Source organism: Micromys minutus, assembly GCF_963924665.1.
Source record: "Micromys minutus genome assembly, chromosome: 3".
Taxonomy (NCBI): domain Eukaryota; kingdom Metazoa; phylum Chordata; class Mammalia; order Rodentia; family Muridae; genus Micromys; species Micromys minutus.
Genome location: NC_137972.1, coordinates 53,541,863 through 53,563,620, shown reverse-complemented (window position 1 = coordinate 53,563,620; position 21,758 = coordinate 53,541,863). Strand labels below are relative to the sequence as shown.

At 41.0% G+C, this 21,758-nt stretch overlaps 1 protein-coding gene across 2 annotated transcripts; it reads left to right on the top strand.

The window, feature by feature from the left end:
- The first annotated feature begins 203 nt into the window (after nucleotides 1-203).
- CCDC174 (coiled-coil domain containing 174) lies at nucleotides 204-20,210 on the top strand. 2 transcript variants are annotated; one of them, XM_080914580.1, is made up of 11 exons: nucleotides 204-331; nucleotides 2,930-3,034; nucleotides 3,479-3,579; nucleotides 7,108-7,166; nucleotides 9,605-9,791; nucleotides 12,378-12,473; nucleotides 13,710-13,852; nucleotides 14,252-14,346; nucleotides 16,171-16,303; nucleotides 18,568-18,714; nucleotides 19,704-20,210. In XM_080914580.1, the coding sequence occupies exons 1-11, from the start codon at nucleotides 290-292 to the stop codon at nucleotides 19,997-19,999; spliced, it is 1,404 nt and encodes a 467-aa protein (XP_080770706.1). In that variant the 5' UTR covers nucleotides 204-289; the 3' UTR covers nucleotides 20,000-20,210. The 2 variants fall into 2 exon arrangements, with proteins under 2 accessions (XP_080770706.1, XP_080770705.1); XM_080914579.1 differs by having other exon boundaries at nucleotides 18,565-18,714.
- Nucleotides 20,211-21,758: the final 1,548 nt, after the last annotated feature.

Sequence of the window (21,758 nt, the reverse complement as noted above, 5' to 3'; positions counted from 1 at the left end):
CCTTTCACTTCACTTTCTGTTCTCTTCAAGATGGCTAATTACAATCAACTTCAATCCTAGGACACCCTCTGTCTGACCTCCTCAAAATGGCGACGTAGCGACTAGGGACCATATACTGACGCTTTCAAGATGGCGCTGAGGTCGTAAACCGAGGTCGCAAAATTACGCAAATTCAGCGTCGCTATCCAAGACACTTCCGGTTCTGCTGCCCGGGCGGAGGACTCATAGCCTCCGACTGAGGCCTCTGTGAGACTGGGGCTTGGAACCGGACGCCTTGGCTGGCGGGACGATGGACCGAAAGAAAAAGCCTTTGGACGTTACAGCCTCCTCGGTAAGTGTGACTTAGCTACGTGATCCGCGTTTCCTCCGCCTCTCTCAATCGAGAATGGTTACCTAACTGTTTCCCTATGTAATTCAGGGGCCTGTATCACCCATTTCACAGGGATCCTTGCCGGCCTTCTCCCCGCGGAAACCCTGACAGCTTCCTTACAGGATTCTGAACCCCGCTCTGTCAGGCACCGGGGTTAGGCTCGCCCCGCCGGCAGGTTCCGGAAGCCATCCTCTCAGGGATCTCGGCGCATCCCGCGGGTCAGCCGCCACAGCCGGCTCGCTGTCTGCGGGCTCTTGGAGGAAGTGCCTTTCCTGCGTTCTCCTCCAGCCCAAAGTCCTTCTGGAGCATTGGGATATGATTTGTTTTCCCAGGACTCCCAGAGTACCTAGCGTCCCCCTAGCAGGACCCAGACATGTTCGTTGGTGCCTTGTGGATGGGCTACCTGGGCCCGTGAGGTCTGATAGAATGTAAGGAGTTTTGCTAACTTAAACACTCAGCAGAAAACTTGTAAATACTGTACACATTTTGTGTCCGTGCTTCAAATGCATGCTGCCATTGAGTCCTCAAAGTGCTTTTGAATGTTGGTGGTATTAATTGTTACTCTTAATGGATAATGAAGTTAACACCCAACGATGAATCCGGTTTTTCTTATGTACATACAGATTTGTTGTGTGAGAAGCCAGGTTCAGTTTGATCGGTTGCAAAACGGTGCCTTAATCGTCTAACCTTTGACTTAATCCTGAATTTCCTATGGGAATACAAGAGAAAAACATAAAATGTATCAAGTACATTGTTGGATTTTGTTTTTTAATATAAAAAATTGGTCTTGGTAATTATGGTTGCTTGGATTTAGTACTTACAAACTGGATTAATCAGGATGTATCTGCACATGCTCATAACTAAAGCATGTAAGTGTCAGAGACAAGTGAATAGAAGCACTGTAAGTCAGAGGCCAGCCAGAGCTACATAGTTCTTGGATAGCCAAGGCTACACAGTGAGACCCTGTCTTTAAAAACCGAACCAAACCAAACTAAAGTTTAACTTGTCCAGAGGATAGTATTTTCAATAATTAAAATATAAATGAGGTACTGGAATTGATCATTTTGTGAGCTTAAATTCTGAAGTAGTTGTAGAATAGAAAAACATAAAGCTAGGTAATTGATGCATTTATGAGGAGTTAAAAGAGAAGGTAAGTTTTTCTACTTTATAAAATAATTTTGAATATTGGGTCCTGAAATGAAACTCCTTTACATTGTTAAAATCCCTGTCAATAGTACCTTTAAGTGGATTTCTTTCAAATAGAAATCACTGAGCTCAGTCATTAAAAAAAAAAAAAAAAGTTTTGGGGACTGGAGAGATAGCTCTTAGGTTAAGAGCACTGGCTGCTCTTCCAGAAGACCATGGTTCATTCCCAGCACCCACATGGTGGCTCAAAACTGTAACTCCAGTTCCAGGAGTGCACGCTCAAGCGCTCTCTCTCTCTCTCTCTCTCTCTCTCTCTCTCTCTCTCTCTCTCTCTCTCTCTCTGTCTCTTTCTCTGTCTCTGTCTCTCTCTCTCTCTCTCTCTCTCTCTCTCTCTCTCTGTGTCTCTCTCTGTCTCTCTCTGTCTCTCTCTCTTTCTCCCTCCCTCCCTCCCATCTCCCTCTCCCCCCTCTCTCTCTCACACACACACACCACCAACAACAAATGGACACTAAAAACCAAAAAGCAATCATTAAATTTTTTTAAAAAGAAACTTTTCATTTTGTGTATAACTGTTTTACCTGCACCTTTGTCTATGTAACACATGTGTGCCTGGTACCCTGGAACTGAGGCTATGGATGGTCATATGCCACTATGCACGGGCTAGGAACCTAAGTTGAGTCTTCTGCAAGTGCTCTTTAACTGCTGACTCATCTCTTCAGCCTCGGGATTCAGTCATATTTATTTTCCCTGTCAGCAGTAGTGTCTGTTTTACAAATGCCATTACATAGAACACTTGTCATTGTATCATTCCCCTATTGTATTGTTAGGACACACACGGGTGTGAGCCAGGGGTAAGTGTTTGTCTAGCTACCCCATTCTCTTCACCTGTGCTCTCCTCTCTCATTCACTTATATTTATTTTATATATGTGAGCACAGTGTCACTGTCTTCAGACACACAAGAAGAGGGCATCAGATCCCATTATAGATGGTTGTGAACTATCATGTGGTTGCTGGGAATTGAACTCAGGACCTCTGAAGAGCAGTCAGTGCTCTTAACCACTGAACTCCAGCCCCCCTCCATTTTTTTTAAACTAAACCAAACTTGACTCTGTATGTCTGGCATGTGTCCCATAGACAGAAGGTGCTGTAGAAAACTGGAATCCTATCTGGAGATGGGAATGACATCTGCTTACGTGACTATGTCACAGAGTGAGGAAAGCCAGAGGAGAATGATACTTGTAGCAAACGACAACAAACTCGATGCTGTTGAGCTGTGTGTGGTGCTCTGTATTTAAACTTCATGTCCATGTTCAGGAAGCTCAAGTCTTCCGTGAAGATTCTACTGTTGCCTAGCAATCCAGTCACCTGCCAGAATTGAGTTAAATATGGTTTACTTTTTCGTTTTATTCTAGTTGGTAGATCTTAAGGCCGAGCTCTTCCGTAAACAAGAAGAATTCAAACAAGAAAAACTTCTAAAAGATTCTGGAGTTTTCGGAAAACCAAAGACAACTAATAAGGTAAAAATAGCTCTACCAATCCCAAACATGGGGAAATTTTGAAAAATGTTAGTGGTTATCTGTAAATAAGTAAATGTTAAAGAAAAAAAAAAATCCCTGACTCATAATTGAGCATTTGCATAAATTTGGTTAAGTATTAAGTTTAGTAAGATTATTTAATACCCTTTAGATGTATGTTGTGTGTATGAATGCCAGGGGTAAATGTCAGTTGAGAAAGGAGCTCAGTGATGTTCAAAAAGACATTCTTTATGTGATTTGGGACTTGTTTTCAGCTCCAGCTTATCATATGCAGGTAGTCTGATGTAGGCTATATATTAGTTGTCAGAATAAGTAGTTCTCTGATGACTCCTGAGATCTAAGGATTTTCTGTGATTTTGATCATATGAGTTGAGTTTGTTTTGTGACCATGTGGTTTTATTTTGTCCTTTTGGAATCATTCTCCAGAAGCCAAGTATCTGGAGCAAACAAAATGCAGGTGTTTCCAGTCGAGCAGAGAAGGATGCTGAACAGAAGCTTGAGGAGCAGAAGACTTTAGACAAATCCAGGTAGTTACTCCAGAACAGGAAGTTACCAAACAGAAAAGTAGACATTCATGTTACTCTTCCTGATATTCGTCCTTTTAGCTTAATACACACAGTGTTAAAAACAGTGTCCCTTGATAACCGAGGGACCCTCTTCTACCTTATATATCAAAGCTCAAGGATGCTCAAAATGGATAAAATAGTGTGGTTTGTGAAAGTATTCTTCATACTTTAAAGTCTTTTCTAGATTCCTTGCTATGCTTAAAATGATGCAGATGCTATATAAATTGTTATTCTGTATTTTTTAGGGAATGCCAAGAAAGGAAATCTGTATAGATAAATGCACAGTATATATTAGCAACAATTTAACATTGTTTTGGAACATTGTTTCTTTCCAGTAAACTGAATCTGGAGATAGGAACTCTAGAAATGGAGGGCCAGCTGTCTTCTAAAAATGCTGTAATTTACACATATCTGCTGTTTTACAAAAAGAAAAATAAATATCTGCTGTTTTATAAAAAGGAAAAATAATTCAGTTTAGAAGATGAAATAGAGTTATGTTTTGAGCTTTTATCACACATTAAATCTATCAACTTTTTTTTTTTTTTTTTTAAGTTGGGAAATTACTGTTCTGGGAGTTGTCCAGCATCTTCTCAGAACTTCTGAAATTGCTTCTTGGGCGTGCTGGCAGCCTTGGGAACTTGAGCACAGTAAATCATACTGTCTTACTCAGGGTCCTATACCCTCCCACAGTGACAGTGGCTATACATCTTTGAAAAAGAGACAGGTGTATGGATATAATGTCATGCTTGTCAGTCGATTGCACTTTTGGATGTAGTGGCTATAGTTCTAGCAGATGACAGTGGTCCTATGATACCAGATAAGATCTAACCTTCGATGGCAATGTTACCAGTAAAGAGACACTTCTTGTCTGTTTAGGTGCTCTCAGTGGCTTCCTTGAGCACCTTGTAGCCTAGACCAGTATTCTTATAATAGTGAGGGAGCCTATCCTTGCCAGTTTCTGTCAGCACAACCCACTTCTTGTTTAAAAAGGTTATAGTCTGCTTCTGGTAAGCACATTCAGTCTGAATGTCTGCCATCTTTCTGGCAGCTGAGAAAATGAAAAAAGCTATATCAGCAATTTTTGTCATTGTTATTTGGTTGGTTTTTTGAGACAGTGTTTCTCTATGTAGCTCTGGCTGTCCTGGAATTTGCTCTGTAGACCAGGCTGGCCTTGAACTCAGAGATCTACCTGCTCTGCCTCTGGAATTAAAGGCATAGATCACTACCACCTGACCTGTATCAACACTTTTTAAAAATATGTATTTCTAGGAATGGAATACCATGGTCTTATCCACTGAGTCACATCTTTAACTTATTATCACATTTTAAAAAAGTGTCCCATGGTGTGTTCTAGGCTAGGTGATAAGACATTAGTATTTAGAGACCCCCAAATTCTCCCTCCCAAACCAAGAATACAATTAAAAGAATGGTAAAAGGGACATTCTAACACCTGTCTCCTGAATTCACCAATTAGCATATTATCATATTTGCTTTTCTCTGTTCTTCCCCGACACCTGTAGAGGTAAACTTTTAAGTGTCATGATAATTTGCCTGTGAATATTTCAGTATATATCTGAATTAAGGACTTTATCCTACACATATTTACTACTACTGTGTGGCTCATGTTTCAGATTTTGCCAATTGTCTTAGTGATTATGTCCTAAATAGGTTTTGTAAAAACTCAAGATTTACAAAGTGAGTTCCAGGACAGCCAGGGCCATTATTCAGAGAAATCATATCCTTAAAAATTAGGGGAAAAAAATCAGGATCCAAACATTGTATTCCATTCATTTCTGTAATTCTCAGATCTCTCCAGTTCTTTTGTTGTTTGTTGTCAGTTACTCTGCTGACATTTGTAAGTGTCCAAGCCAGTTTCCCCCTGCTATATCCTGTGTCTAAATAGGGTTACATTAAAGTTTTTATTTAAGAATATGGTGTAGTTTTGTGTCTTACCCAGTAAATCTTATCCAGAGACTCATAATTGTCAGTTTGAGTAATTTATAATGGTGAGTTTGATCACTTGGTTAGAAAAAGTCTGGTAAAGTTCTCCACTGTGAAGATGCCCATTTTCCTATGTGGTTAATAATAACCTAGGGTGGGTAATTTTGAAATTAACTATTCTGGTCACTAAAACATTTGCACATATGATTTGTATTGTTGGAAAGTCTTATTGCTGCTGAGTTATTAGTAGGTTTGCTCTGTTTATTAGCTAACATTCTTTTGTAAAGTGGCAGTAGTTTCCTGTACTTGGAGAATTCCAAATTGTAACATCTGCCTTGATAGCTTTCTGCTTTTGTGCATGATAAGAACTGTCCAGTTTCATTGGATTGGGGTAAAAGCCACACTGTATAGATTTTTATTCCACTGATGCCTGCCTGGGACTTACTGTCCAGACAGCTTAGTTTCTTTAGGGAGCTCCAGGTCCCACTAATAGACATTGTCTCAAAAACAAGGTGGCTAACTCCTAAGGAATGACATCTGAGGTCTGTATGTGCAGACTCATACATACATAGACATCCAAAGGAGTTCGAGTACACACACACAGACACACACACACACACACACACACACACACACACAGAGAGAGAGAGAGAGAGAGATGGATGGGGGGAGGAGTTGGGGGGACAGTAAAGATAAGAAAATGACATTACTTTGGGTTATCCAGTTAATTTTTATGACAACTCATAGAAGCAATAAAAAGAATGTGTTCTGTCAGGCTATAGAAACCCAGGAAGTTTAAGTAATTTGTGATAATCATGTGACTCAAGGACTTTGTAGTCTTTTTGTGCCAATAGGAGTTAATGTCCCATTGTGATTAATGAAATGTTGATACAGATGGCCTCTTTGGGGCTTCTCTTTTTAGGCAGTATGGTAGCCTTTTTAGTCTGTCACCACATGATAAATGCCACCAAAATTATGTCAGCAGAGAAGCTGCTCTGTTGAAACACCAGGGTTGTAGCTTGTTTTATATTAGTTTGTAGCTTAAGTGTGTTGTTTGGAGTAGGTATTGTTAATGCTTTAACAGATATAACTTGGTATAAAGAACTATAAAGCCACAAATGACCAGGACCCTAGTCTAAAAGCACTGTGACAAAGGGGCTGCCTTGAATTTGGTGATCCTTTTTGAAAAAATTTAATAGAAAAATGTTAGATACTTTTTCCTTTTGGCATGTAACTTACGTTGTATTTAGCAGCTAAATTGTTGGAGCCTTAACTCAGTTCATCCATTTATTCATTGTCAGATATTTACTGAGCAGTTACTCTGTACCAAGAATGGCTTCAGGTTCTTAGGCACACTATGCTTTCACAGTGAAGTAGATGTGGTGGGTCTGAGGGACTCTTTAGGACAGGGCAGTCAGCACATGCTGTGCCTGTCCTTTCATGGCAGGCCTCAGGGGAGGTGGCTCCTGTTAAGATGATAGTTTAGTGGCAGAAAGGATAGTTGTAAGACCATTTCTAATACTCGTCTGTTTTTTTTTTCCCCCCTAGGGAAAAATTGGAAGAAAAGGCCAAATTATATGAAAAGATGACTAAAGGAGATTTTCTAGGTAAACAAAACAGTTTGTATTTTTTTTTATTGTCTACAATTCATACAGATCTTCAGCATTACTTGTTTGAATGATTTTAAGAAGGAAAAATCTTTAAAATCAAGTCAAAACAAGAAAATCTGCAGTAATAATTTGATGGTCTATTGGATACCAGACAGCTTGTTAGAAGCCATGAGGAGACAGAAGAGTATAGGGAGCCGGTTCTGCTGCCTTCACAGAAGATCTCATCTGCTGGAGTAGGAGAGCAAAGCACCAAGGAGACAGTTTAGCTGGAGCAGCCTTGCATGCAGGGACAGCCATGTATGTGGAAAAGGGAAGGTTGTGCATATGGGGTCTCATCTAGGTCTTTGAGGTTACGTGTCCATTTTTTCTTTCCTTTGTCTATTTTCAGTTTTATTCCTGATGTGTTTTTATGTTTTTAACTTCATCTTTTACAGTATTTTTCTCTGTTGCATTTATATTCTTGTGTATATGTTAGATGTGCGTGGCTGTGTGTATGCTATTGTGTGTGAGTGCAGGTATGCTAATGTCACACCCTGGGAGTGGAGCTTGTGTTGGGCTTCATCTTCTTCCTTGTTTGAGACAGAATCTGGAGGGGTCTGTTCCATCTCCAGTCTTGCTGCCATAGAAGGACTGGGATTACAGATGTGCTGTAAGCCAGGCTTTATGTAGGTTATGAGGATTCAAACTCAGGTCTTCATGATTGGGCAACAAGTACTTACCCTCTAATTTATCTCTTACATTTTAAATTTTAGTTCTCTTCTTACATTTATCCAGTTGGAAAATCTTTATTTATTTATTTATTTATGATAATTCCTTGCTCTTTTATTTCTCTCCAGAATATTCTATTCTATACCTCTTTTTCTCTTTTAGTTTAACTTAGCTTTCTCTATTTCTGCCCTTTTCTTGTCTCTTTCCTTTATTATGCTAACATTTTTCCATACCCTAAGTAATTTCGACTTCATGCAATATTCGGTTAGTAGTTGTATGATGGGCTTGTAATTGGTTTAAACATTTGTAATACAAATTTTGTTATATTCCCCTGAAATAGAAATCAGTATTCATAGTTGGACAACAGCATAAGAGATTTTCTGCCAGTCTACACACCATTGGCAGGAAGCAGAGAAAGCAAGTATGCATTCAGGAAATTTCTAGAAGGAAATGCTTTGACTTGGTAAGCTGGAGAGAAGGATCCTGAAGGGGAGAGTGGTAAAAGCTGATCTCCTGAGGGGAAGGGCTGGAGTTCAGCAGCTCTACTTTGTCCAGCAAATAAGACACCAATGGTTGTGAGCATCATTTGCCTCTTTAAATAGCTCGTCTGCACTTGAGGGAGTCCAGCATGGAGAAGCTAGTCACTCCTGAAGGTGGGAGCTGTGGTAACAGTGCTGCACTCCAGGAGAGGATGTCTCATTGCTGTGTGCATCTACACCTCAGCTCCCAAAGAACACACCTCTTCCCTTTCCTGGCTTCGAAAACTTTTATTGTTACTGCTGAAACCCAGAGGCTGGAGAGATAGCTTAACAGTTAAGAGCACTTGATGTGCTTACAGAGGACCAGAGTCAGCACCCCCCTTGGCAACTCACAACTGCCTGTAACTCCAGCTGTGGGAGAAACGATGGCCTCTTGTCCTTCTGAGGACACCTGCACTCCCACGCACTCCTCCCCCTGTCCATGTAATTAAAAATAACACGGAAATACAGTAACTCAGTCAAAAGGCGTATGTCTGAGGAGAGTGGGTTTTGTCAGATGCAGCAGGGTCATCTGATACTTATTACTGTACTTGTGTATCTGAGCTGGTGAAGTCTTGGAACCTCAGCTGTCTCCACTGTTACACTGTAAAGGGGGATGACATCACCATTGGTGATAGGGAGTCCAGTGTGTCCTAGCTGTCCCTGTCCTTAGGGAAAAAGCATGTTGAATCCATCCCTAAAGAGCCTGACTTCAGGTCTTGCCTGAAAACAGTGTCCACTTGTGAAAAGAACTCAAGATGTGTGTGTTTGTGTGTGTGAGTGTGTGTGTGTTTATATGTGTGCGTGAGAGAGAGAGAGAGAGAGAGAGAGAGAGAGAGAGAGAGAGACAGAGAGACAGAGAGACAGAGAGACAGACTCTTAGCATGTAGTCCTGGAAGGCCTGGTGCTCACTATGTAGCTCTCTTGTATGTTGTCAGCTGTGGTTTGCTCAAAATTGAATGGGTGTGTTGCATAGACTTAACTGCTCACACAATGTGTTGATAACACAGCTGGAACCTCAAGGCTTTTTGGAATATGTTATGAATGGCTTATTTAAAGCTTCCTGTCAGGTGCTTGGTGGCGTGTCTGTAAATTGTCCCAGGTGCAGGCATTGACTAGCAGACAGTCAGACAATAGGGCCCTTCTCAGTTCCAGCTATTATTTTCTTTTTTAATTTCAAGAATTTGTAAATTGATTTTTGTTCCCTAGATGAGGAAGTGGAGGACATGTACCTTGTGGATTTCACACAGAAGATTATAGACAAGCGAAAAGAAATGGGGGTGCTTGGTGCCACTAGAGATTCCCGAATCAAAGAAGAGAAAGACGATGATGGTGATGATGATGAAGAGTTTTCTGAAAAAGACATACCTCCTCCTCAGGACCCCAGTGAAGAATGGTGGGTAATGGGCATTAGATCAGAGTGATCTTCTCAGGCTCACATTGGCTCTTTGAGAAATGTTTTGCTTGATCATTGTCATAGCATCTTTTTTTTCTTATTCTGCCTGGGTTTTCTATCTTCCAAGAACCATCCCTTTAAATTGGGATGAGCTAGTGTATCGATTATATAGAAGTGGGTGCACCAGTGGAGAGGTAACATCAGTGACTGCAGATAAGAACTGAGCATCTGTCTGTTGTGCCTAGTGTGGTGCCAGGCCCAAGGATCCTTGGGTGGTCCATCAATGTCCTGCTCCCTTACTACCATGCTGCTGCTTTACTTGTGCCCTGATTCAGATGCCAGGTCCTGGGAAGTGGTCCCCTTGGAGTCCTGCAGAAAGAAACTGGCAGGGTAGGTACAGTAAGCTGTATTTTAGTTACATTGTTTTCTGGTAACACCAAAAATCCACTGTATTTCTCTTAAATTCCCTCAAATTCCCTCCTGGAAGCATGTGTGTTACATTCTGGGAACATAAGCAGATACTTTGCAGAACTTCATTTTTGACATTTTTCTGGATTTTACCTGTATTTTACATAAAAGATGGAGGAACCTAGCCTTATGCAGAACAGAGTGAAAATTCCATTACAGTGTCTTTCATGTCACTTAGACACTCGTTTAGCAGAATTTTCCATTGCTTAGATATGACCAATGTCCTGATCACATTCTGGAGCTGGCCCTCTCTCAAACTCTTGTTCTCTGGAATTTTTAAGAAGCTGTTCAGGGCTGTTTGGGGTGTTTCTTAGCCTTTTAATTAGCTCAATTTGGACAGGTACTTATGCATAAAGAAAAATCCCTGCTACAGAGGATGTCAGACAACCTTCTTCATATTGCTGAAGGTGTCCACTGGGGTCTGTGATTTCTTGCTTTTAAATAACTTACATCTAATGTTACTATCGTGGGTAGACATGTGGTTGTATGCTACATGGAATCACAGAGAAGAACACAGCTTCTTTGTGCCTTTTAGTCTTAAGTTCTTGCTTCCTCATCTGAACTAATTTTCGGAGGGCAGGGGAATCTTTTATTTATAGTTGACTCATTCTAGGCCTTATTCCCAGCAAAACATTTGAGGCAAACTTTTGCTTGTTTTAATAATCTGCCTAAATTGCGTTTTCTGGCATGCACCCTTCTTGCTTTTCTGAGAACAGTTCTTCACTCATCCAGTTTCTCCAGGTTCATGCTGGCTGGGACTGCTCAGTAAGCAGTTGCTGATGAGCTAAAGCCATTGCTGACTGCTGTATTCCCTCTGCTGGCATTGTGTGCTTTGGAGGCTTGCTCCAGAACAGACAGCTGTGATTGCTTTTCAAGGCAGAAATCCTGTCTCCTTTGAATGGTCTAATGTCTTTTAATTCTTTTTTTATTAATGCCTTTATGATTACAAGCAGTTTGCCAGCAATTTGAGGAATTTGGAGGGCAATTGAAGGTGTCACATGCCACCATATGGTGCAGTAAGACACATTTCAAGCAGTTCCCACACTTTTTGTTTTTGAATTAAGCTTCAGAATTGTGACTACTTGTAAATCCTTTTGGTAATTAGATCCCAGGTGGTGGAAAATCTTTCTGCAAAAATACTGTAAATAATTACACAGGCCATCTGGCTAGATAGCTTTCTCTCCCATTCAGTTAAAAAAGAAGCAAAAGGAGAGAAAGCAACAAAAGAAAATGAAGACACTATTTTGTTTAGTTGTAGGTTTGATTTCTCATGACAATCAGCTGTAAGACTAAAAGAGTGGATTCCTAAGCATTTGGTTTTTAAAGCACAGACTCACAAGGAAATCAGCATCACTTGAGAGGAAAGAAATTCTGGGCACCTGCACAGCCAGCTGAATTGGACCTTGAATTGCTTTGCTCACTTGCAGCACAGCCTGTTAAGGACCTATATTAAGTCCTTAACTGTGTGCCCTAAACTCTGCTCCGGTCTCTGGGAGATTCTTTGCTTGTGATAACAAGTAGAAAAAGTATGTTATACTGTAGTGCAAAGGAAATGGTTTCTGTGAAAACCTGCCCATATTTTGTTGTTAGGAAGTCTCAGTGTTTTGTTTAACCTTACTGTGTATCTGGCTTGCCCTGACCCTACTCTCCTTTGGGGAAAGATGAAGAAAGGTATATATTGTTTATCTTCCTCCTACTCAAAGTGGCTCCAGAGGACGCCATGACTCATATTAAAAACTGCTAAGCTCTCCAGAGAGAATATCAGTAAGAAGCAGAGCAGTAATGGAGGTGAGGCCCAAGCACACTGAGAGGAAGTGATGAAGATCTGGAGTCCAGTTCTGGAAATGCACATTCAGGTTAAGAGAGTTTAGTTCTTCCGTGCCATCATTTCTGCATTGGTAACTGTCTGTGAAATCAGAAACATGATCAATTCCTTCCTCCAGTTTCTAAAACTGAGATTTAGCAGATGGCGCAACGAGCTAATTGTTTTGTTTGTTTTTTCCTGTGGTAGTGGGCCCTTAGCTTCAACATTCTTGATCACAGGAGCTGTAATGACATTGCCAACTCCCTGACATAGGGATCTGCTCATGTACAATCTTCTCAATGTCTAATTTTCAGGGTGGATTACGTGGACTCTTTGGGCCGATCGCGGCGCTGCATGAGAAAGGATTTACCAGGTCTATTGGAGATGGATAAAAATCTTCAGGGGAGACTGTAAGTTTAATATGTGGCCTTTGTCTGGAACACAGCCACAGAGCTTGCTGTCTGGGAGAGGCTGCTGAATGGCTATTGTTGCTATAGTAAGACCATTAATAGTAAGAATATACACTGACTTAGCCATACTTAATAACCTTCTGTGCTCAGGGAACAACCTGAATGTTATTATATTTTACTTATTGATTTTCTATTTTGGAAAACCATTTTTTTTTTCAGGGACTGGGGAGAATTAGTCCCTGGGCTGGCCTTGAACTAGGTTTAAGTGACTTCCGACTCATCTTCCCAGGCAGGCACTCTATTCTGGTCATGTGCATTGTAACTGCTGGAAGGGATAAGTTGACTTGGAAGGATGTCTGATCTAGGTTGCAAATACAGAATGAGCCCAAACTTAGCTAACAAATCAGCCTTTGTGAGACCCAAGTGCACTGGGGAGAAAACAGTGAAAATCTGGAGCACGTAGTCTAGAGGGTTTGAGAAGGTTCACTTACTTTATTCACTTCTTATTCATATGTCTGTGTATGTTGAAGCAAGGGCCTCATGACAACATTTATAATGAGACCAAAGAAATAAACGTTTGAAAAGTATCTTGGTGATTAACATTCCGAGTAGGCAGCCTTTATATGAGAAGTATTAGAGAACACATGGGGCTACAGCACAAACCATGGCCAGCTGCTGGGACAGGAGGCATCCATGTCTTCAGACAAGAGGCCATTCAGAGACGTTCAGTGGTTCATCCTTTCTGGCTAGGCCACTCCATATGTCAGCCAGGACAAAGGTAGAAAGAAAGTCACTTTTCTTGAACACGGAGGCCAGCTCCCACCATGCTTATGTGTTAGTCTGGAATTGATTTAAAAATGATAGAGTAAGGTCAGCAAGATTGCTCATCCATTAAAGTGCTTGCTGCTAAGCTTAATGACCTGAGTTTAATCCTGGGAGCCCACATTATTGAGGAAAGAATAGCTTCCCAAAAGTTGAAATAGTTCTCCTGACTTCTACATGCATGCTGTGGCATATGAGCATGTGTGCAAACATTGCATACATGCTTATGTGTATATATACACATAGTATATAAATGAACGTAAAAAAAAATTAAAACAGTTGTGTTGACTTCTTAGTCAGAAACCTCTGTAGATGCTGTTGTCTTCCCAAATGGTGTTACTTAACCATGATCCACCTAAGTGTTGGTGTGTCACAGCACTCACCTAAACATAAGCTTTCCTATTCCTCTACCAGTTTTGTCAGTCCTGCTAATGAAAAAACCTTGTTATCTGAAGACATGAGGAAAGAACTTCAGCGTCAGCAATGGGAGGAAGAAGAAAGAGAGGCCTTGAAAAAACCAATGGGGCCCATCCATTATGAAGACATTCGGGAAAATGGTATTGTTGGGCTTGTTCGTTTATTTGTTTGTTTGCAGCTTTTAAAATCCTTTTTTAAAATGCTAGACAGTGGCAGGCAGAAAGCCAGAGCAGTACTCTGAAGTGATCATACTGTGAAAGCATCCTTTTGTCCACAGCCTAAGAAACTTAGGGACCTCTTCCTAAAAGAAGGTTTGTTAGCCTTAGAATTTGTTCCCAGAAAGAAGAGACAGCTGGGCTGAGGAGCCTGTCTATGTGTCTGTCACTTAGTAAATGGTAAAACAGTTTAAGTTTTTGTGGTTTTGCTTTAAATTTGTGCAAATATCACTGTGTGTCTCTTTTGGCTTATTTGGGAACTTGTTGTACATGTGATTTGCTAATTACAAAAATCTAATCTTTCAATACTTTTGGTTGTTTCAGAGGCCCGGCAACTTGGTGTTGGGTATTTTGCCTTTGCCCGAGACAAAGAGTTGAGAAACAAGCAAATGAAAACTTTAGAGATGCTTCGTGAACAGGTACAAGTTAAAGTTTAAGTTGTTGTTGTGGATTTGAATAATTTTTTTAAATTGATAGGCCATGCTTTAAAAAATATAGTAAAATCCAGAGACTCATAGCTATGCCTTGGGTGGAGAGAGAGCACAAATTGGATATCTCCATTGGTTATCTTCCCATGGAGCTTGAGGACCCCCACAGAAGAGGGGTCAAGGACACCCAGAGAACACAACCCACAGAATTAACCTAAGCAGGGCTCATTGAGGCTCACAGAGACTGAAGTAGCAATCACTAAGCCTTCTTGGGTTGGTGCTAGGTCCTCTGTATACATACGTGCATACATACATACAATGATTGTTAGCTTGGTGGCAGTGAGGGTGTCTCTCATTCTTTTTTTTTTTAAAGGTTTACTTGTTTTATATGCATACACTGTATCTGTCTTCAGATACACACCAGAAGAAGGCATCAGATCTCATTACAGATGGTTGTGAGCTACCATGTGGTTGCTGGGATTTGAGCTCAGGACGTCTGGAAGAGCAGTCAGTGCTCTTACCACTGAGCCATCTCTCCAGCCCCCGTGTCTCTCATTCTTTAGCCTGCTTTTGGGACCCTTTTCCTGCCATTGGGTTGCTTTCACCCATCCCTGATATGAGGGTTTGTGCCTAGTCTTACTGTAACTTACTATGCCATGTTTGGTTCATATTCCTGGGAGGCCTGTTCTTTTTTGAAGGGGAATGGAGGAGGAGTGGATGTACAGGAGAGGGGAGGTGGGGGCAGGGCTGGAAGGAACAGAATGAGGGATATATTGTCTGAGAGAAGAATTTAAAAGATGTAGTAAATAAAATGAAAATTGATATTCAGAATGTCATTGTTGGCTTCATAAAGATAATTATCAAATTATTGTGGATTTTCAAACTCTAAAATTACAAATGTTATGAAGTAGTCTGTGATTTGCTACACTTTGTTTTTACTAGTAGTGTATGTATGGGTATGTGTGTCATGGCGTCTGTGGTGCTCAGACGACAGCCTTATGAAGTTGATCTCTCCTTTCATCTCTGTGTTAGTTAACTGCAGGATTGATTGAGCACAGGTTGCCAGGCTTACATCGTTGCAGCAAGCATTGATGAGCCATTACTAGACCTGCTGTTTTATTATTACCATTAGTACTACTTTTGTGTAAGTTCTGCCTGCATCTCTGTATGTGTAGTTCCTGCAGAGACCAGAGAGGACGTTGGATTTCTTGAAACTGGAATTACAGATGATTTGGAGCCACTCTGTGGATGCTGCAAACTGAATCTGGGTCCTCTGCAAGAGCAGCAAGTGTTCTTAATCAATGTCTCCAGCCTCCAGCCTTGCTGCTTGTAATCTAGCTTGACACATGGTAATTTTGATGACCTAGGCTAGGAAATAAGAGGTTGTTTTAGGAGATCTAGGAGCAGAAGAGAACTGGAGGCTTCTGCTGTGCTCTGTGAATTCTCATTTAGCTTCCTAGAGCAGCAGAGGGCTGTGACAAGCTACTTCATAGGGCACCATTTTCAGGGTCTTTGGGAGAGCTGCTTAGAGGCAATGTGAAAATGAATCAGCACTTTTTTCCTCCTGTTTTTGGTTTTTTGAGACAGGATTTCTTTGTATTTCTCTGGCTGTCCTAGAACTTACTCTGTAGACCAGGCTAGCCCCAATCTCACAGAGATCCACCTGACTCTGCCTCCCCAGTGCTGGGATTAAAGGCACCACCACTGCCTATATTAATTAGCACTTTTTAAAAAAAGAGAATTATTCCATCTTTAAAAAAAATACTATCAATTTGACTTCAGGTAATTACTTTTCTAACCTTTTGTTCTATCCAGACAACAGATCAGAGAATAAAACGAGAAAACATAAAGGAAAAGCGAAAAGCTATTTTAGAAGCAAAACTTGCAAAGCTTCGACAAAAAAAGATGAAAAAATCAAAGGAGGATGGGACTGAAGAAGAAAGCAGAGGTATAGCATGGCCCAGATTTCTGACCTCAAAAGGCTGTGTCTATGGTGTTTCACCTTGACTTAGCTTTGCTTCTAAATAGCATGTGCCCCTGAAGTCCCACCAGGATCAGTTTTGATTACTCTTCGATACTTGTATTTATTTATTATTGTATGTGTGAGTGAGTGAGTGAGTGAGTGAGTGTGGGTGTGCATGTGCAGTGGCACAGGTGTGGAGGTTAGAGGACGGTTTTCAGTAGTGTGCTTTTTGCTTTCTTTCTGTGATTTCCCTGGTTCATATTCAGGTCATCAGGCTTGCTCAGCAGGCCCTCTTACCCACTGAGCCAGCTCACAGTCCAGGAGCAGTTTTTATAGCTAGAGTGTTTCAGAATGGCATTGTCATGTTTTTAGGCAATAGACAAGGGTATTAACAAATAACACATTGAGTTGCTTTTTATAAGGACAGTTTAGTAAGCTCACTTAAAAGAAAAGTTTAGTTGTGTACATAAAATTTTAAAATTTAAATTTAAGACTATATACACAAAAACATAGAAACTATACATACTTGGGGAGTGCCATGTGATGTTTTGGTAACTGTATATATTAGGTGATCTAAATCAAGGTAGACATCTGCCTCACACTTTTATCATTTTTATGGCAAAAACATTTAAAACCTCCTTTTCCAGTCTTTTCAACGTCAGCTCTTGTAATTTCTAAACTTTATCTAATCCTATATGTATGGGTGCTTTGCCTACGTGCATGTCTTGGTGTCCTGTGCCTGCAGAGGGTAGAAGAGGACATCAGATCCCCAGGAACTCGAGTTACAGAAGGTTGCTAGCCACCATGAGGGTGCTGGAAATCAATTCTTGGGTCCTCTGGAAGAGCAACCAGTACTCTTAACTGCCGAGCCATCTCTCCAGCTCGACTCAGCCTTTTTGTTTATAGTTATTTTTTGTTGTAATGTACTCTTCACTGTAAAATGTACTTACTAAGTTGGGTATTAAGGTAGAGCAGCTGGAGACAGAAATTCAAAGAACTGTGCTCTAGAAATGAGATAGAACGTACATTGCCTGGAAGATAGTGTGAAATTCTGTGATCAGACAGGCTTACTGTACATTATGGAGTAGAAGCCAAACTGCTAACTTTAGCCCTTTCCTAAATGGCTTCAGTATACAAGCCTGCCTGTCTTTTTTAACGTTGAAAAGTGCAAGGGTATCTAGGTCATCTAGTCACAGGCTTCCTCTCACCTTGCTGTTTCTGCTGCTCTCGTGTCTTTCCTCTGTGCTCCAAGCTTGCTCCCTGGCACCTGTTCCTGATCCAGCCTTGACCAGGTCAGGGAAGCATGGGAGAGGAAGAGGAGCCAGCTTTTCTTTTCAGGATGGGAATGGGAATTGTAGCCCAATGTTTGCATCTTGGCAGAGGAAGCTGCAAAGTGGCTTCTCACAGGAGATGAGATTGAAACTTGGGGACATTATAACAGCAACAAGAGAACCAGTTTAGGACTGGCTATAATCTTAATCTTCCTTCTCTAGCCTCTGAGCAAGGCCTCATGTAACACTGACAAGATACTAGAAAAGTACAGGAATTGAAATTCTGTGTTTTGTTTCAGATAAAGGCTGTCTCTTGTTGAGTTCTGCATGGTGTCTGTTTTTGTTCCGCCTCTTGAACATCTGTTCTAGAAGATGTGAAATCAAATTTTCCCACATTTTATTGAAAATCAATTTTCATTGAGAATTTAAAAATAGGGCCAAAATGAAACAGGTGGATTCACCTCTCCAGCACACTGGCTGCCCCTCTTGCTATTTTAGTTGGATCGTTTGAGGACTTAGGGTTCTTCATTGCTCTTTGGGAACACAGGGATTGACATCTATTCAAGTTCAACTTGAGTTTTGAATCTTATTGATACTTTATACATGTTTACCATTGATCAGGTGAATTTTTCTTGTTGGTTAATAATAAAATTGTTAGAACTATTTGGGGACTTAGGTGATTTGTTGTATAGAAATTGCTGAAGGGTTGTCAAAATAGTTCAAGAATGCAAACCTGATTTTCTGAATTGATGCTAGGAATCCACGTAAAGGTAATCGACTACACCAAGTTGTCCTCTGATCTCTACATGTACTCTGGCATTCACACCCACTCAGAATAAACATTACCAAACTATTTCACTGCTATCTAAGTGAGGCAGACTTGCTCTTCCTTAGCACCAGTGATAAGTTTTACTTCAAACTTAGGATGTTAAATTTTTTAGACCATGGTAATAAGGTCTTGTTTCCTTATAAAAGCAGATGGAGTTGTTACTGAGCCCTCAGAACCAAAGCCTGTACCTGCTCCACCTCCTGTGGCCCAGAACAGCAAGGTGGAAGTCATCATCCAAGAGAGGAAGGACACCAAGCCTGGAGTGCCACACATCCGAGAGTGGGACCGAGGGAAAGGTAGGAAGGGGCTGTTGCATGTGAAAATTTCTAGAGAGGCTAGAATTGGTTTTAAATAAAAGTGTGATTCTGGTGAGATTTTATTTTTGTTTTTTTATGGATACAGTGATGTAATCTAGGTAGGGCCTTACACACACTAGTCAAGAGCTCTACTGCTGGGCTCTACCTTCAGCCCCACAGTGATTCTTGGTGGTCCTGAAGCTTAAGTCTCCAGGTCTCTGAACTTGTTTCTTCTCCATACTGGACAGTAGTTATTTATAAACAGGAGAATGGGAAAACATGACCACAAAAGATCAGCATCTACAAATGTATCTGGTCTACAGAATAATTTTCTAAAAAGCACTTGGGAAGTTTAGCTCCATACTTTTAGGTGTGGTTTTTCAGCTTAGAATGCTACTCTTCAGGAACTGCTTTTAAAATATGAGGGAGACTGGTGTGTTCTGAGGAATTCTGACTTTAACAACCCTTCATGGTCGGTTGAAAGTTTACCTGACCTTCCATTGTACATACATACCTTTCTCTAAATTTTTCACCAAGGTGCACACCACAGTCTTTACCAGAGCAGACTGTTCTATGCTTCTTTCCAAGGCACTTCAGTTGGCCTTAGTGCCTTCCATTGGAGTTGAGAGATGAGAACAGCCCTCTGTTCATATGGGATGAGCCCCTTCTGTGCCGTCCAGACACAACAAATGAGAGACTGCTGTGATGTGAAGCAGCTAATCATGTCAACTCAGGAAAATACTTAACTGTAGTGCCCTGTGGGCAGTGTGGGCAGTGTGGTCCAGAGCCTGTCAGCCTCTCCTCAGAGCCGTCATTTTGTATTTCCTTGTCATAAGGCAACGCTGTTTCTTATCTGGGGTTCGTGCTACTATCCTTGTTCTTAGAAAAATCTATGGTAGCTTTTAAAATGCATATAAGAACTGAAAAATATTCAATAAATTTGACTGGTTCATAATTGTCTTTAATAATACTCTTTCTTGTTTTCATAGACTTCTCCTTTGGATTCTGGTCGAAGAAGCATTCAGAACTCCAGGCTGAGCGAGATCCTGAGTTTGCCCCACCTTCAAATTACTTTGTGGGTCAAAAGAGAGCTGGTCCTTTGAGTAGCCAGCCATGGAGCAGACCAGGATCATCAAGTGACTTGGGACATTCCTCTGGCCAGAGCCAGGAACCCAGCAGCTCTTCACACACATCCACGCCTGCCTCGGAAAGCACACCACAAGCACCCACAGTCACTTTCCAGACACTAGATGATATGATATCTTATTATAAACAAGTCACATGACCTTGTAAAGCATGCTGGTTGCATTTGTGTCATAGAAGCAGGACAGGACTGAGTTTTACTTCATTCTTCCTGTACTTTTCTGAGGATGCATGGGCTTGAGGCCAGATTAGTTGGCAGGGAAGAGTGTGTTTATTGATGAGAGCTCATTGACTCTTTGGTTGTTCATATTTTTAATTCTTGGTATAGAGGGAATATCTCTTCCCCTCCATGCTGACCCAGTTTTAATGCATTTGGGTTTCCAGGTATGGGAACTATAAATACTAATCTGAGAAATCTGATACTGAGGGACTGGTTTCTTTTTTAGACTATTTTATGTATGTGAACATTTGCCTTCTTGTATATATGTGTACCACGTGTGTGCCTGGTATCCAAAAAGGTCAGAAGAGGGTGTTGAATACCCTGGGACTGGAGTTATGTATAATTGTAAGCTAGTATATGGATGCTGGGAACTGAACTTTGGTCCTCTACAAGAGTAGCCAGTGCTCTTACGGATTCATCTCTTCATACCCCACTGAGGAGCTTGTAACACACCCATTTATAAACACACCCACTCACGACTTCACATTTAGGGCTCCATTGTTTTCCTTTCAGAAGTGTTAACATGCAGTGTCTACTCCACAGATTCCACTTCCCAAACAGGCCATGGAGCAAAATCAGGAGTTTTTACCTGTCCAGCAGGCAAATGAGGCTGTAATAGGTCCTGTAATAGAGGGGCAGAGTGGGAAAAGGAAGCTGGTGGAGTACTAAGCAGTCACATCTGAAGCTATAAGGTCATAAAGAGCACCTACAGTTCAGAGGTAGAAGTTGATAGTTTATCTGTATCCTGTTATTTAGTTACTTAATGTCTCTTCCTCTGCAGACGTCTTGGAGTTGCACTGAATTATTTGGGCATTCCCGAGGCTGCTGAGCTCTTTAGAAACCAGTGCTCTTTAGTTTCACCAGTTAAAGCTTTGACTTGTCATCCTGCCTCTGTTCTCCTGGTGTTTATTGCTTGAGTCTTCTTGACTCTCTCAGTGGGTCAGATTTAGACCCCATGGTGCTGAGCAGGCTGGTCCCTCCCTATATTCTTATTGAACAGGGATGTTTGGTGTACAGGAATCTAAAGGAGGTCACTAAGTGGTGTGTTTGAAGCAATCACTCATGCAACTGCAGACTGGCAGTCAGATTTGACCACCAAGCCTTTTGGAACAGTGTAGCAAAGGAAGACCCACCTCTTTGGAGTCTCCTTGATGGCTTTGTCTCTGCTCACATTATGAGTGGAAATGCCCTGTTCTTCCTGTGATGGCTTAGTGGAATGTGGAGTGGGTCAGTACCTGGCTGGCTTAAGGACATGTGGCACTTAAGTATTGGAACAATACTTATGTCTAATTTCCAGACATATGTGTTTTCAAGTATCTTCTGCTGCCAGTTTTTTTGCCCCAGTATTAACAAAGTTTATACAAATCCCAAAGTTACCTCTGAGCTCCTCGACAAAAGCAGAAGCTAGACAATGCAGTCCTGTTAGTCTCATCAGGCAAATATCTCTTTTAATATACATCAAAACTCAGGTAATCTAGCTACTAGTTTTTTGGGTTTTTTTTTCCAGAAGTGACAAACATCCTAAAATTCATATGGAAATTCATATGCCAGGGACCCAGAATAGCCAGAAAAAGCTGGAGGAACGAAGATAAAGGCTAAAACTATAAACTTAGCCAACAGAAGAAAACAGTTCAGAGGAGAGAAGGAAAAAAAAATACATGTCCCAACCATAAGCAAAAGC

Bases quoted from the DNA above. Each gene is read 5' to 3' on its own strand.
- CCDC174 (XM_080914579.1), top strand. From the start codon at position 290: ATGGACCGAAAGAAAAAGCCTTTGGACGTTACAGCCTCCTCG. The intron at 3,580-7,107 runs GTAGTTACTCCA...TTTCCCCCCTAG, and splicing joins AAGACTTTAGACAAATCCAG to GGAAAAATTGGAAGAAAAGG. The intron at 14,347-16,170 runs GTACAAGTTAAA...TGTTCTATCCAG, and splicing joins TAGAGATGCTTCGTGAACAG to ACAACAGATCAGAGAATAAA.